Source organism: Pristiophorus japonicus, unplaced genomic scaffold (assembly GCF_044704955.1).
Source record: "Pristiophorus japonicus isolate sPriJap1 unplaced genomic scaffold, sPriJap1.hap1 HAP1_SCAFFOLD_641, whole genome shotgun sequence".
Taxonomy (NCBI): Eukaryota; Metazoa; Chordata; class Chondrichthyes; family Pristiophoridae; genus Pristiophorus; species Pristiophorus japonicus.
Genome location: NW_027254553.1, coordinates 53,976 through 71,428, shown reverse-complemented (window position 1 = coordinate 71,428; position 17,453 = coordinate 53,976). Strand labels below are relative to the sequence as shown.

General features: G+C 46.3%; 1 protein-coding gene and 1 non-coding gene across 4 annotated transcripts in view; both read left to right on the top strand.

Annotated features, from left to right (window-relative positions):
• LOC139255845 (uncharacterized) overlaps positions 1 to 17,453 on the top strand; it is a 241,400-nt gene that overhangs the window by 198,082 nt on the left and 25,865 nt on the right. For all 3 annotated transcript variants that reach the window (XM_070874020.1, XM_070874019.1, XM_070874018.1), the window contains one exon: positions 8,367 to 8,485. In XM_070874020.1, coding sequence (XP_070730121.1) covers positions 8,367 to 8,485 — 119 coding nt within the window. The remainder of the gene's footprint in view (positions 1 to 8,366; positions 8,486 to 17,453) is intronic.
• LOC139255846 (U2 spliceosomal RNA) lies at positions 2,248 to 2,445 on the top strand. The gene has a single exon (XR_011592137.1). It is a non-coding gene; the product is annotated as a U2 spliceosomal RNA (small nuclear RNA).

Below are 17,453 nucleotides of genomic sequence, written 5' to 3'. Positions count from 1 at the left end.
CAACACACCCTTCGGTCATAGAAGCTCTGTACTCTAGGAAAAGGGAGTTCATTGCCTTCTCTCTGAACAGAGAGCAGTTGGAGTGCGCATGAGACTTTTCCAGGATATAGGGCTTACCCATGGTGCAGGGCGCCATCAACTGCACACACCTGGCTCTGCAGGCACCACATATCAATCCTGAGATGTACCATAACGGCAAAGGCTACCACTCATTTAATGTACAGTTGGTACGCGACCACTCCCAGCACATCATGGTGTGCCAGCAATCTTCCAGCCACCACATCGAACCCGAGGGTGGCTGCTGAGAGACAAGGGCTGTCCTCTCTCCACCTGAAAGATGACTCACCTCTGCAACCCCACTACTCGTAGCCAACGCTCATATAATGAGAGCCATGCTGCAATGAGGAACATCATGGAGCAGACCATCAGAGTTCTAAAGCAATGGTTCCATTGCCTTGACCACTCGGGAAGAGCCCTCAGTACTCGTTGAAGCGGGTGTCCCATTTAGTGGTGGTCTGCTGCATCCTCCATAACTTGTCCATAATGAAAGTGCAGCCATTGCCACCATGGGTTCCATGACCACCTCAGGAAGAGAAGGAGGAAGAAGGGAGGAGGTAGGCAGCAGATCCTCATTCCAACGCACTGTTCGTAAGCGCTTCATCAGAATCCGGTTCCAATGAAAGAAACCCCAGATCCCTGTTGCTCACCAGTTCCCCACCTTAACATCCCTCTCTGACTCAAAGCTGAAATGTGAGACACCACAAAACAAACATTCCAAACATAATTTATAAATTAATCGAAACTACATAACAACATCAACTAATCATCCTTGTGCAATCCATTAGTGTCTGTCTTTCGTGTTTCATTGCCTACTGGTGGTGGCTGGTGTGCAACGGGTGGTGGCTGGTGTGCAACGGCCACCACACGTTAATAAAGTCCATGCACAGGCATCTTCCACCCTTCAACATGTAGTTCGGGATCTGGAATATTAGGTTTGTTGTGTATCTGTAAAGCATGCACTCCCATGTTCCGCCACCAGGGAGCTCATCCCCTGAAGTCCCAAGGTATTCCAGCATCCCTTGGGAGCACTGTATATAAGCCCACCCCGAAGGCCTGTTCCTCACTCTGGAGTGTCTTATTAAAGACTGAGATCACTGTTACTTTAACCTTCCTGTATGCAGCCTCATCTGTGTTAGGAACACAATAACTGGCAACGAGAATACAAATCCAACGCAAAGATGCAGCATACTTTGGGCATCCTGGAAAGTTCTCGGAGGGTGAGGACTGGGAAGCCTATGTCGAAGGGCTAGACCAGTACTTTGTAGCCAACGAGCTGGACGGAGAAGGAAGCGCTGCAAAAAGGAGAGCGTTCTCACAGTCTGCGGGGCACCGACCTACAGTCTCATGAAGAATCTTCTGGCTCCGGTGAAACCCACAGATAAGTCGTATAAGGAGCTGTGTACACTGGTTCGGGAGCATCTTAACCCGAGGGAGAGCGTGCTGATGGCGAGGTATCGGTTCTACACGTGCCAGCGATCTGAAGGTCAGGAATTGGCGAGCTACGTCACCGAGCTATGGTGACTTGCAGGACAATGTGAGTTTGATGGCTACCTGGAGCAAATGCTCAGAGACATTTTTTGTACTGGGCATTGGCCACGAGACTATCCTATGAAAACTTTTGTCTGTAGAGACACCGACCCTCAGTAAGGCCATTGTGATAGCACATGCGTTTATGTCCACCAGTGATAACACCAAACAAATCTCTCAGCACACATGTTCATAAATTAACTGGAACTGTGTTTGCGAGCAGAAATGTACAGGGCAGAAACCGCGAGTCTGCAACTGCCAGCAGGCCTCAGGTGATCCAGATGACTCAGAGTCCGCAACAAAGGATGAATGCAAGGCAATTCACACCTTGTTGGCGTTGTGGAGGCTTCCATTCAGCCTATTCATGCCGTTTCAAAGGGTACGTTTGCAAGAGCTGTGGAACAATGGGGCACCTCCAACGAGCTTGCAGACGAGCTGCAAGCTGCTAACCACCACGTGGCAGAGGAAGATCGGTCCATGGTGGATCGAAGCAATTTTGAGCCTCAGAGAGAGGAGGCAGATGCTGAAGTACACGGGGTGCACACATTTTCGACGAAATGTCCACCTATAACGCTAAACGTAAAATTGAATGGCTTACCTATAGCCATGGAACTGGACACTGGTGCTAGCCAATCCATCATGAGTAAAAAGATGTTTGAGAGACTTGGCCTTTTGGCTAAGATCATGCGTAACTGACCTGACAGGGGAGTAACCATGACCCCAACGTGGTTCTCCCTGGATCAGGAAGGTGATTCTCCTATGCTTTTTGGAAATAGGAGGTGGGTGGGGTGGTTTGACCCATCCACCTCCATGGCACGAACCTGGTATTGCAGTATTTCCAGGAACGGTGCAGTGGCTCTCGGCCTTTTGGCTAAGAGCATTGGCGCAGAGTGATCCTTGATGTGTGCAAGGTGACCTCTGGCGTTTGTAATCTGACAAGGTGATCTGACAAAGAATTGGAAAGATTGGCAACGAATAAAAAAAAAACAAGGCACTCGGACCAGCCCTGAACCCCATCCACACGAAACTGAGAACGTACACCAAAGAGCTCATCACTGTCTTGGGCAGCGCCATGGTCAAGGTCACCTACGAGGGCATGGTGCACGAACTGCCACTCTGGATTGTCCCAGGCGATGGTCCCACATTGCTTGGAAGGAGCTGGCTGGGCAAAATCTACTGGAACTGGGATGACATCCGAGCACTATCACATGTCGATGAGGCCTCATGTACCCAGGTTCTTAACAAATGTCCTTCCCTTTTTGAGCCAGGCATTGGAAACTTTTCCAGGGCGAAGGTGTGGATCAACTTGGTCCCAGAGGCACGACCCATTCACCACAAGGCGCAAGCGGTACCTCACATGATGAGGGATAGAGTGCAAAGCGAGCTGGACAGGCTGCAACCCAAGGGCATCATCTCCCCAGTGCAATTCAGCAAGTGGGCCAGCCCGATTGTTCCAGTACTCAAAAGTGATGGCACGGCCAACATTTGCGGCAATTATAAAGTAACTATTAATCGTTTCTCGCTACAGGACCAATACTCGCTACCTAAGGCAGACGACCTATTTGCGACACTGGCAGGAGGCAAGACACTCACCAAGCTCGACCTGACTTCGGCCTACATGACGCAGGAGCTGGAGGAGTCTTCGAAGGGCCTCACCTGCATCAACACGCACAAGGGACTGTTCATCGACAACAGATGCCCGTTTGGAATTCGGTCGGCTGCAGCGATCTTCCAGAGAAACATGGAGAGCCTATTCAAGTCTGTACCACACACTGTGGTCTTTCAGGACGACATATTGGTCACGGGTCGGGACACCGTCGAGCACCTACAAAACCTGGAGGAGTCCTCCAGCGACTGGATCGCGTAGGGCTGCGGCTGAGGAGGTCGAAATGCGTCTTCGTGGCAACAGAAGTGGAGTTTTTGGGGAGAAAGATCGCGGCGGACGGCATTCGGCCCACAGACGCCAAGGCAGAGGCTATCAGGAACGCACCCAGGCCACAGAACGTCATGGAGCTGCGGTCGTTCCTGGAACTCCTCAACTATTTTGGTAACTTCCTACCGGGGTTAAGCACCCTCTTAGAGCCCCGACATGTGTTATTGCACAAAGGTGAGAACTGGGTATGGGGTAAAAACCCAAGTAATTGCTTTTGAAATAGCCAGAAACATTTTATGCTCCAACAAGCTGCTTGTATTGTATAACAAGTGTAAAAGACTTGTGCTAGCATGTGCTGCGTCGTCGTATGGAATCGGGTGTGTATTACAACAAGCTAACGTTGCGGGGAAGTTGCAAACTGTCGCCTATGCTTCCAGGAGCTTGTCCAAGGCCGAGAGGGCCTACAGCATGATTGAGAAAGAGGCTTTAGCGTGTGTGTTCGGGGTAAAGAAAATGCATCAGTACCTGTTTGGTCTCAAATTTGAGCTGGAAACCGATCACAAGCTCCTCATATCCCTGTTCGCTGAAAGCATGGGGATAAATATTAATGCCTCAGCCCGCATACAAAGGTGAGCACTCACGCTATCAGCGTATAACTATACCATCCACCACAGGCCAGGCACCGAGAACTGTGCGGATACTCTCAGTCGGCTACCATTGCCCACCACGTGGGTGGAAATGGCGCAGCCTGCAAACTTGTTGATGGTGGCGCAGCCTGCAGACTTGTTGATGGTCATGGAAGTGTTTGAAAATGATAAATCACCAGATTAGGACTTGGACCAGCCAAGATCCTCTGCTGTCCCTAGTAAAAAACTGTGTACTGCATGGGAGCTGGGCCAGCATCCCCGTTGAAATGCAAAATCTAATCAAGCCGTTCCAGCAGCGAAAGGACGAGCTGTCCATTCAGGCAGACTGCCTGTTGTGATGTAACCGCGTAGTGCTACCCAAAAAGGGCAGGGAGATGATCATCTCGGATCTCCACAGCACACACCCAGGTATAGTAATGATGAAAGCGATAGCCAGATCCCACGTGTGGTGGCCCGGTATCAACTCTGACTTTGAGTCCTGCGTACGGCAATGCAGTGTGTGTGCTCAGTTGAGCAACGTGCCCAGAGAGGCACCACTAAGTTTGTGGTCCAGGCCCTTCAGACCATAGTTGAGGATCCATGTCGACTATGTAGGCCCGCTTCTCGGTAAAATGTTCCTGGTGGTGGTGGCTGCTTTTTCAAAATGGATTGAACGTGAAATAATGTCAGGAAGCACCGCCACCGCCACCATTGAAAGCCTGAGGGCCATGTTTGGCACCCACGGCCTGCCTGACATACTGATCAGTGACAACGGGCCATGTTTCACCAGTGCCGAATTTAAAGAATTCATGACCCGCAATGGGATCAAACATGTCACCTCAGCCCCATTTAAACCAGCCTCCAATGGGCAGGCAGAGCGGGCAGTACAAACAATCAAACAGAGCCTTAAACGAGTCACAGAAGGCTCACTCCAAACCTGCCTATCCCGAGTACTGCTCAGCTACCGCACATGACCCCACTCGCTCACAGGGGTGCCCCCGGCTGAGCTACTCATGAAAAGGACACTTAAAACCAGACTCTCGCTGGTTCACACCAACCTGCATGGTCAGGTAGAGAGCAGGCGGCAGCAACAAAATGTAAACGATGGTCGCGCCACTGTCACGGGAAATTGATCTGAATGACCCTGCGTATGTGCTAAACTATGGACATGGTCCCAAGCGGATCGCGGGCACGGTGATAGCTAAAGAAGGGAGTAGGGTGTTTGTAGTCAAACTAGACAATGGACAAATTTGCAGAAAGCACCTGGACCAAACGTGGCTGCGGTTCACAGACTGCCCTGAACAACCCACAGCAGACACCACCTTTTTCGAGCCCACAACACACATCCAAAGGATTAACAACACCACGCCGGACCAGGAAATCAAACCCATCACGCTCAACAGCCCAGCAAGGCTAGGTTCACCCAGCAGCCCTGCAGGGCCAACAACACGCCAGCCCAGCGAGGGCAAGCCAACACACCAGAACAGACATTTGTACCGAGGCGGTCCACCAGGGAATGATAGGCTCCCGACCGCCTCACCTTGTAAATAGTTTTCACTTTGACTTTGAGGGGGAGTGATGTTGTGTATCTGTAAAGCATGCACTCCCATGTTGCGCCACCAGGGATCCCAGCATCCCTTGGGAGCAATGTATATAAGCCGGCCCCTAAGGCCTGTTCCTCACTCTGGAGTGTCTTAATAAAGACTGAGGTCACTGTTACTTTAACTTCCCTGTGTGCAGTCTCATCTGTGTTAGGAACACAACAATTAGGATTGAGAGTGACATTAGTGGGAGAAAGACTAATGTAATAGAATGGAAAAGAGCAAATTATGAAGAAATGAGGGTGGAACTAAAGAAAGTAAACTTGGAGAAAATCTTAAAAAATCTTTTAAAGGATAGTTAATAGAGTTCAAGAGAAATGTATTCTACTAAAACCCAAAAACAAGCAAGCTAATTATGGGGCACCGTGGATGAATAAAGAGCTAACGGGGGAAATTGAATCTGAAGAAAAAAACATATAAGAAGTACTTAGGTACTAAAGGAGAGGAGGACAAAAGAATACAAAGAACTTGGGAGGGAAGTTTTAAAAAACCCATCAGGAAGGCAAAGAGAAATTACAAAATCAGATTATCAAGGAATATAAAAATAAATAATAAAGTGTTCTATAGACACATAACCAACAAAATTAAAATTAAAGTAAGGATAAGGCCACTAAAGAATGAGCAAGATAATCTCCCAGGTAAGGAGTCATTGGCCACACACCAATCGGGATGTCTAGTGCGAGCTACTCTCCAGCTGCCGCCGCTGGAAGAAAGTCCGCACACCAAAAATAAATTAGGGGGAACATTGGTAATGACAGAAAAATGGCAGAAGTATTGAATAACTACTTCGGCTCAGTTTTTACTAAAGAAAATAACAAAATAGACACATCACTAGAGGATGAGCTTAAAATAAATATTAATACAGTTGGGATAGAAAGGAAGAAACTAATTGACAAACTAGCAAAATTAAAGAGGATAAATCCCCAGGTGTGGACAGTATGCAGCCACACATACTCAAGGAGACTAGGGAGCAGATAGCAGACACACTAGTTTATATATATACAAAAGTTCCATAGAAGGGTGGGAGTAGTGCCAGAGGATTGGCGGACAGTAATGTATTTCCAATATAGAAGAAAGGAGATAGAACAAAACCTGGGAACTATAGACCAGTCAGCTTACAGTCCGTGATAGGAAACATACTGGAAGAAGTGACAGAAGAGCATCTAGAGACCGAAAATATAATAAAAAATAGTCAGTATGGATTCCGAAAGGTTAAACCATACTTAACTAACATAAGAAATAGGAGCAGAATTGGCCATTTAGCCCCTCGAGCCTTTCCATTCAATGAGATCTTTTATCTCAACTCCAATTGCCTGCACTATTCCCATATCCCTTGATTCTCTTAATATCCAAAGATCTATCGATCTCTGTCTTGAATATACTCAACAACTGAGCTTCCACAGCCCCCTGGGGTAGAGAATTCAAAAAATTCACAACTCTCTGAATGAAGAAATTTGATAGTAGTCTCATAGTTACTAATAAGTTCAATAGGGAAATAAGGAGAAATACCTTTACTCAGAGTGGTTAGAATGTGAAACTCGCTACCACAGGAAATAGTTTAGGCAAATAACATGCATGTTTTCAAAAGGAAATTAAATGAGTACATGAGAGAAAACGGAATAGAAAGATATGCTGAAAGCCTGAGATGAGGTAGATAGAATGGGAGGAGATTCATGTGGAGTATAAACAAGGGTAGTTAGGCCGAATGGTCTGTTTCTGTTATTTATATTTTATGTAATACTCTGACCATTACACATTATTTTTCCCATCTCTCTTTGATCTATAAAAGGGCTCTCCTAGCTGTCACTGTGTAAAGTCTCTGAACCATACAGCCCAAGAAGGTGCCTGATTCACCCTCTGGTCTATGTTATTTCAGTGGGAGAAGCAGTAGTAGCATTATAATTCTCTGCTTGGCCTCTGGGTTAGGGAGAGGAGAATGTCCAACATGTTCCCACTCCTGACTGCTGTGCAGTGACCGCTACTGCAAATGTTTTACATGTGTGGACACTGGGTACAAACAAGATTGAGCTGTGCTGTGTTATCCTCCACGACTGGACAACCTACAAGCACTCACTGTCAAGGCTCACGAATGGATCATGACATTACTTGAGCTTAAGCAATGTACTGGAGGGTGACCAGTGACCATGGAACAGCACTACAGTGAGAGTCAATATCAAGTCAAAAAAATTGTAATGTCTGTAAGCTTGCAATGTTTGTAGCTCCACACTGTGGATGTGGATGTATTGTGTACTGCAACTACAGAGTTAATAATTAAACTGAAGCAGCAGGTTCCGGAGACTTCCGAGAGAGCTGCCTGCCATGTTAGAAAGCTGTGTGTGCTTGTGCTCTGTGAAAATATCACAAAAATGAACGAAGGATTGGTTCTTCCTGCCGCCTTCTATCAGTTCCAACATATTAACATCAGAAAAGAGGAAGAAAAGACCATGAAGACCATCATGCCTGTCCCAACCAGTTGACAGTGCAACCTTGCACACTGTCCACACACCACCTAGCAACATTTGCAGCAACACGAATATCTGCCCCATCTCTATTCCAACGTTGACGGAGCTGTGTGTATTCGAGTCATTTCTGTTTTATCTCAGCCTTCAAAGATTTTCTTTTTTTTTAACCATTGCGATATAATTTTACAGAACTTGTTCAAGCTCTTTTTGCCTACAGGAATGTGCCATTAAGGATCTTGGCAACTTTCTTGCCCTGCATCTTGAAAAAGACACTGAAAAAATGCAAATCCTTGTGCGCCAGGCAGCTGAAGCAGAGTTGGATGGAGCCATTGGCTGGTAAGTGCATTCAAAAACAGATTATTTTTAATGTCTGGAACTCTGAATGAATTGCAAATTAAAGGAGTTTCATCTTCAATTTATTTTCTCTTTGGTGAAATTACCACTCTTTCAGGTATTTCCTGCTGCTCCTCTTTCTTCCTGTTCCACATACTGGAATAGATTTTACCTTTACCGCCTGGGAGTAAAATGTTATCTGGGCAGAGCACGCAGAATAAAATTAGGTGGAGAGGAATGCACGATGCACGTCCGTAACACAGCCTGCCTGATTTTGGTTCATTTCAACTATTTGGCTACTTGCTTGCCAGGGTCAGTTGATAACGGTGGAAGTGATATTTTTTTAGACGACAATTCTTGGATTGAAACATTGCTTGCCACTGCTTCATTTCAGCCCCAATTTGGAACTATTTTGTCTACTCGATAGTTACTGACCCGGCCTTCACTCTGCTTCTTTGCAGAAATTTCTGGAGTCTAAATTTAATTTTCACCTAAAGCCACTGCAAAGGCAGCAACATGAGTTTCCCCAATAGAGTCCCATTATTTATGACAGTAAGAAGAGAAGAAATGTAGCAAGTTAAGGCAAATAACATATTATACAAAGAGGGTGAAACAATCTTCCCTGTACTCAGCAGCCTGAATGTACAGACCCTGGTGCTCACAGCAAGTACATATCCAGGAGCTGTGCATCAAAAGGCTACACTTCAGTAAGGACATCTTGGATGATCTCTGTCAACCTCCACAATTCAAACTGCTCTCCCAATGACTGCTACAGCCACCTCAGCCCTGAACTATTTTGCCCTGGATCTTTTCAGGGTGGTACGAAGCCATCAATGCTTATGAGGAAAAAGGTGCACCAGTTACAACCAACATTATACAGAGCAGCAGCAACGCTAAGAGGAGGCAGACAAACTATCTAACTGGCTGAAAAAGCAATCCACACCCAGATTACTATGAAGACATTTTCTGTTGATTGACAACTGCAGACTGCCTAAGCAGACCAAATGAATTGATCCGCCCCTTTGCTCTTGCCTAGTTGTCCCAGCAGGATGCACTCTCTTGGATTGTTCCAAATTCAGCCAGCTGACATAGATGCTATTAGACATAACTAGTAAAGGACATTTCTTAAATGTTTATCAGCATTACCCCTATCGTGGGGGCTTACTCTATCCTAATGGCCTGCTTTCTGTTGGTGCCCCTGCATAATGTGGCGCTCCTTCCAGGTGCTCTCTGAGGGCCAAGGTGCAAGAAGTGACTGGTTACAAACTAGGACAATGAGAGAGCTCTCATCTCTGACAACTGAGTCCTGGGAAGGACCGACTGCAGGTTCCAATTCTGTTGCTGCTGCCTGGGAAAACTGACTCCGCTCCCTGCGTGTGCAGGTATCTGAGAGGGCTGGCTGGAGGGCTCCAATGTGGTGTTACCTGAGACGTCAAGTGAGCAGACTCCTGCCATGCCACAGAGGGTCTTGTTTCTGGCTGGTCAATGATCAGCTGTAGGGCTGAATTCAGGCTAACCGGTCTATAATTACTCAAAATAGAGTATGAGAGGAAGCTTGCTGGGAACATAAAAACTGACTGCAAAAGCTTCTATAGATATGTGAAGAGAAAAAGATTAGTGAAAACAAACGTAGGCCCCCCGTGCATTCAGATTCAGGTGAATTTATAATGGGGAACAAAGAAATGGTGGACCAGTTAAACAAATACTTTGGTTTTGTTTTCACGAAGGAAGACACAAATAACCTTCCGGAAATACTAGGTGAGCGAGGGTCTAGTGAGAAGGAGGAACTGAAGGAAATCCTTATTAGGCGTGAAATTGTGTTAGGGAAATTGATGGGATTGAAGGCCGATAAATTCCCGGGGCCTGATAGTCTGCATCCCAGAGTACTTAAGGAAGTGACCATAGAAATAGTGGATGCATTGGTGATCATTTTCCAACAGTCTATCGACTCTGGATCAGTTCCTATGGACTAATGTAACACCACTGTTTAAAAAAGGAGGAAGAGAGAAAACAGGTAATTATAGATCCGTTAGCCTGACATCAGTAGTGGGGAAAATGTTGGAATCAATTATTAAAGATGAAATAGCAGCGCATTTGGAAAGCAGTGACTGGATTGGTCCAAGTCAGCATGGATTTATGAAAGGGAAATCATGCTTGACAGATCTTCTGGAATCTTTTGAGGATGTAACTCGCAGAGTGATCAAGGGAGAACCAGTGCATGTGTTGTATTTGGACTTTCAAAAGGCTTTTGACAAGATCCCACACAAGAGATTGGTGTGCAAAATCAAAGCACATGGTATTGGCGGTATTGTACTGACGTGGATAGAGAACTGGTTGGCAGACAGGAAGCAGTGAATCGGGATAAATGGGTCCTTTTCAGAATGGCAAGCAGTGACTAGTGCAGTGCCGCAGGGCTCAGTGCTGGGACCCCAGCTCTTTACAATATACATTAATGTTTTAAATGAAGGAATTGAGTATAATATCTCCAAGTTTGCAGATGACACTAAACTAGGTGGCGGTGTGAGCTGTGAGGAGGACGCTAAAAGGCTGCAGGGTGACTTGGACAGGTTAGGTGAGTAGGCAAATGCATGGCAGATGCAGTATAATGTGGATAAATGTGAGGTTATCCACTTTGGGGGCAAAATATGACCTGAATGGAAGAATATTATCTGAATGGCGGCAGATTAGGAAAGGGGGAGATGCAACGAGACCTGGGTGTCATGATTCATCAGTCACTGAAAGTTGGCATGCAGGTACAGCAGGCGGTGAAGAAGGCAAATGGTATGTTGGCCTTCATAGCTAGGGGATTTGAGTATAGAAGCAGGGAGGTCTTACTGCACTTGTACAGGGCCTTGGTGAGGCCTCACCTGGAATATTGTGTTCAGTTTTGGTCTCCTAATCTGAGGAAGAACGTTCTTGCTATTGAGGAAGTGCAGCGAAGGTTCACCAGACTGATTCCCGGGATGGCGGGACTGACATATGAGGAGAGACTGGATCAACTGGGCCTTTATACACTGGAGCTTAGAAGGATGAGAGGGGATCTCATAGAAACTTATAAGAGGACTGGACAGGTTAGATGCGGGAAGAATGTTCCCGATGATGGTGAAGTCCAGAACCCAGGGGACACAGTCTTAGGATAAGGGGTAAGCCATTTAGGATGAGGAGAAACTTCTTCACTCAGAGAGTTGTTAACCTGTGGAATTCCCTGCCGCAGAGAATTGTTGATGCCAGTTCATTGGATATATTCAAGAAGGAGTTAGATATGGCTCTCATGGCTAAAGGGATCAAGGGATATGGAGCGAAAGCAGGAAAGGAGTACTGAGGGAATGATCAGCCATGATCTTGAATGGTGGTGCAGGCTCGAAGGGCCGAATGGCCTAATCCTGCACCTATTTTCTATGTTTCTATGAATTAATGGTTCCAGTATGATCCTGGAAATCTTGAGATATGCTACTCTGCGCCCTAGCCCCATGGGGTTGTGGACAGAAGACACTGTGCTGCAGTTTGGCCTCTGAAGCGTCGAGGCCAGCTGTCTCTGCATCCATGGAGTACACACTCACTGGTCTTCGGGCCTTTATGTTGCAGGGAGAGACAGCTGTAGATGTGTAAGGAGCTGCCACACACTCAAGGGTACTACAGTGCTAATATGGTTCCCTTATGGTGCAGCTTAAGATGGCAGTGGACTCTACCAGTAACCCTGCTACTTGCTGCATGTGCTGGGAGAACATTCTCAGTGCCTCGTCATATGTGTGATCCTCACAAAAGAAAAGAAAGACTTGCATTTATATAGCGCTGAGCCACGGCAGACACCGTGAAGCACTCTTCTTTTCAAAGCAGCATCCCAGCGATCAGAGTCCTCAGGAGCAGGATTAGGCCACCTGTCCCCTCGAGCCTGCTCCACCATTTAATAAGAACATGGCTGATCCCATCATGGACTCAGCTCCGCTTCTCTGCCGCTTCCCATAACCCTTTACTCCCTTATCACTCAAAAATCTGTCTACGCCTTAAATATATTCAATGACCCGGCCTCCACAGCTCTCTGGGGCAGAGAATTCCTTAGATTTACAACCTTCCGAGAGAAGAAATTTCTCCTCATTTCAGTTTTAAATGGGCGGCCCCTTATTCTGAGACTATGCCACCTAGTTATAGTTTCCCCTATGAGTGGAAATATCCTCTCTGCATCCACCTGTCAAGCCCCCTCATTATCTTATATGTTTCAATAAGATCACCTTTCATTCTTCTGAACTCCAATGAGTATAGGCCCAACCTACTCAACCTATCTTCATAAGTCAACCCCCTCATCTCCACAATCAACCTAGTGAACCTTCTCTGAACAGCCTCCAATGCAAGTATATCCTTCCTTAAATACGGAAACCAAAAATGCACTCTGTACTGCAGGTGTGGCCTCACCAATACCCTATACAGTTGTAGCAGAACTTCTCTGTTTTTATACTCTATCCCCCTTGCAAAAAAGGCCAACATTCCATTTGCCTTCCTGATTACTTGCTGTACCTGTATACCAACTTTTTATGTTTCATGCACAAGGATCGCCTCTGTACTGCAGCACTTTGCAATTTTTCTCCATTTAAATTATAATTTTCTTTTCTATTTTTTTCTGCCAAAGTGGATAACCTTACATTTTCCCACATTGTACTCCATCTGCCAAATTTTTGCCCACTCACTTAGCCTGTCTATATCCCTTTGCAGATTTTATGTGTCCTCACAATTTGCTTTCCCACACATCTTTGTATCATCAGCAAACGTGGCTACATTACACTCAGTCCCTTCATTTTAGTCATTAATATAGATAGTAAATAGTTGAGGACCCAGCACCGATCCCTGCGGCACCCCACTAGTCATTGTTTGCCAAACGGAAAATTACCTATTTATCCCGACTCTCTCTTTTCTGTTAGTTAGCCAATCCTCTATCCATGCTAATATATTACCCCCAACCCTGTGAAATGTTATCTTGTGCAGTAACCTTTTATGTGGTGCCTTATCGAATGCCTTCTGGAATTCCAAATACACCACATCCACTGGTTCCCCCTTATCCACCCTGCTCGCTACATCCTCAAAGAACTTCAGCAAATTTGTCAACATGATTTCCCGTTCATAAAACCATGGTGACTCTGCTTGATTGAATTATGCTTTTCCAAATGTCCTGCTACTGCTTCCTTAATAATGGACTCCAGCATTTTCCCAAAGACAGCTATTAGGCTAATTGGTCTCTAGTTTCCTGCTTTTTGTCTGCCTCCTTTGTTAAATAGGGCGTTACATTTGCGGTTTTCCAATCCGCTGGGACCCCCCCAGAATCCAGGGAATTTTGGTAGATTACAACCAATGCATCCACTTTCTCTGCAGTCACTTTTAAGACCCTAGGAGACTTGTCTGCCTTTAGTCACATTATTTTACCAAGTACTACTTCATTAATGATAGTGATTGTATTAAGTTCCCTTGATTATGCACTATTGGTATCTTTTTAGTGTCTTCTACCGTGAAGACCGATACAAAATATTTGTTAAACATCTCTGCCACTGTTCTCCATTATTAATTCCCCAGTCTCATTCTCTAGGGGACCAACATTTACTTTAGCCACTCTTCCTTTTTATGTACCTGTGGAAACTCTTACTATCTGTTTTTATATTTCGTGCTAGTTTACTTTCATAGGGCCCAAGTTTCCGCCCTCTGTAAGAACGGCGCACCTCCATAAGGTACGCCGATTTTCTGGAATAAAAAGGGCACCGAAAACTTACCTTGTGATTCTGCGAGCTCCTCAGGTCATCTTCGTGCTTGGCGTGGCACAGCATAAGGGATGTGCGCGCATGAGCAGTGGCTCCTCGCCCCCGTGGCTGCGTGGGAGGGGCCCAAAGCACAGCGCCCCTAGCCCTGGCCGAATGGGCTCCCCGGGTGAAGATCGGACTCGGGCCTCCCTCCCGTTCAGTTCTCGCTCCCCCCCCCCTCCTGTTCAGCCTCCCCTTCCTCTCCCTCCCTCCCCCCTCCTCTCCCCTGCCTCCCTCCCCCTCCTCTCCCCCCGCCTCCCTCCCCCTCCTCTTCCCCCTCCCCCTCCCTCCCCCCTCCCACCTCTCTCCCCCCACCCCTCGCTGTCAGAAACACAGAGAGACACTGACAGAGAGAGAGAGACACTGACAGAGAGAGAGAGAGAGAGAGACACTGGGTGGGCCCCATCCCAGCACACTGTTGGAGGGCTCCCAGTGCTGCAGTCAGTGAGTAGAAACTTAATTTTTTATTTGATTGATTTTTTTTTTTGATTGATTTATTGACTTATTTTTCATTTATTATTGATGATGGCTCTTTATTTGTAAAAGTGGTGTTTAATGTTTGTAAACCCCCTTCCCCACCCCCGTATCTCTCATTCCCTACGCCTGATTTATAAGTGTAGGCAAGGTTTTTCTGATCGTAAAAGATCTACACTTACTCCATTCTAAGTTAGTTTCGCTGCCTAAACTTGCAAAACAGGCATAAATGGCTGGACATGACCCACTTTGAAAAAAAATCTGTCCTAAAATGAAACTATTCTAACTCACTAGAACTGGAACAAACTAAATGCCGAGAATTGTAATTTCTAAGATATTCCATTCAAACGAGTTGCTCCAAAAAAAATAGGAGCAACTCAGACCGAAACATGGGCCCATAATCTATCTTCCCTCTCTTTTTCAATTTTTTTAATCGTTCTTTGCTAGCTTTTAAAAGTTTCCCAATCCTCTGGCCTCCCACCAGTCTTGGCCACATTGTATGCCCTTGTTTTCAATTTGATACCATCCCTTATTTCGTTAGCCACGGATGGTTATCTCTTCTCTTACAGTCGTTCCTTCTCATTGGGATACATTTTTGTTGCGAGTTATGAAACATCTCCTTAAATGTCTGCCACTGCTCATCAACTGTCCCACACTTTAATCTATTTTCCCAGTCCACTTTAGACAAGTCTGCCCTCATACCTTTGTCGTCTCCTTTATTTAAGCTTAGGACACTGCTTTGAGAACAAACTTTCTCACCCTCCAACTGAATTTGAAATTCAACCATGTTATGGTCACTCATTCCTAGAGGATCCTTTACTAGGAGATTGTTTATTAATCCTGTCTCATTACACAGTACCAGATCTAAGATAGCCTGCTTCCTGGTTGGTTCCGCAACATACTGTTCAAGGAAACTATACTGGATACAATCTATTAACTTTTCTTCAAGGCTACCCTGGCCAATTTGCTTTGTTCAATCAATATGAAGGTTTTCATTTCCCCCAGTGCTGCTATTGCCTTCTCCTTATTCTTTGACTTTTTTAATTTTCGCTCACCTGAATCCTTCCTCCCACTAATTAGTTTAAAGCCCCCTCTACAGCCCTAGTTATTTGATTCGCCAGGACCCCAGTCTCAGCACGGTCTAAGTGGAGCCCGTCCGAATGGAACAGCTCCCTCTTACCCCAGTACTGGTGTCAGTGTCCCACGACCAAAACCCATTTCTCCCACACCAGTCTTTGAGCCATGTGCTTAACTCTCTGATTTTATTTACCCTATGCAAATTTGCTCGTGGCTCAGGAAGTAATCCAGAGATTATTACCTTTGTTCTGCTTTTTAATTTGGCCCCTAGCTGCTCATACTCCCTCAGCAAAACCTCTTTCTTTGTCCTTTCTAAGTCATTGGTACCCACGTGGACCACGACAACTGGATCTTCCCCCTCCCATTCCAAGTTCCTCTCCAGCCCCGAGGTGATGTCCTTAACCCTGGCATCGGGCAGGCAACACAGCCTTGGGGACTCACGCTCTCGGCTGCAGAGAACCCTATCTATCCCCCTAATGATACTGTCCCCTACCACTACAACATTTGTTTTTACTCCCCCCACTTGAATGACCCCTATACCATGGTGCTGTGGTCAGTTTGCTCATCCTCCCTGCAGTCCCTGCTCTCATCCACACAGGGAGTAAGAGCCTCGAACCTGTGGACAAGAGCAAGGGCCGAGGCTCCTCAATCCCTCCATCCTGAATCCCCATACCTTCCTCACTCGTAGTCACACCCTCCTGTCCCTGACCACGGATCGAATTTGAATTAATTAATCTAATTGGATCGCGGCGAACCTTGTGAATGCTGCGACAACTGACATTTTCAAGACTGAGATCGATAGATTTTTGTTGGGTAAGGATATCAAGGGATAATAACAAAGGCAGGTAAATAGAGCTGAAGTACAAATGTTCTGTTCAGCAAAATCAGGTTCCTCTTCCCTTTCTTGCTCCTTTGGCTCCTTTATGCTCTTTGCTTCACCCAATGGAGGTGAGGTTGGGGGTGGGGAGATTAGCGTGGGGCTGGAGGGAACCTCCCCGTGGGGAGCTCGGCATGAGGCTCAAGCCATTTAAACTCCCAGGCCTCATTTGAATAAAGCAGAACAACCACTCGCCTGCAAAGGGTAGGTGTCATATCAGGGTCGGTGACAAAGGAGGATACATTCAGGATTATCAATAGAGGAACTAAGAGCAAAAGTTAAAAGAAAATGGTGCTCACAGCGGGTTATTAGAACATGGAATGCTTTCCACAAATAGTTTATGAGGCAGAGTCTATAACATCATTTAAAATCAGATAAGTAGATCTAATACTCATCATCATCATAGGCAGTCCCTCGAATCGAGGATGACTTGCTTCCACGTCAAAAACTTCACGGGTATTTCAATGAAGCACCTAACTTTCCAGGTCCCGAACTAAATCTTGAAGGCTAGAAGATGCCCGTGCATGGATTTTTTTAACGTGTGGTGCTCGTTGCACACCAGCCACCACACGGGCTTGACAGAGCTAGGTCTTGATCCAGTGGCAAGGATTAACCAAGACGAGTGGAGACCTGCTCTGCTGCACGGGCCTCGTGTGCACACATATCGCAGTGTGGGCTGGCCCGTGCTGCCCCTGGGCCTCTGGCCCCGAACTCACGCCTCTCCTGGGCCCCGATCACATCACTCTGCAATCACTCACCGCTC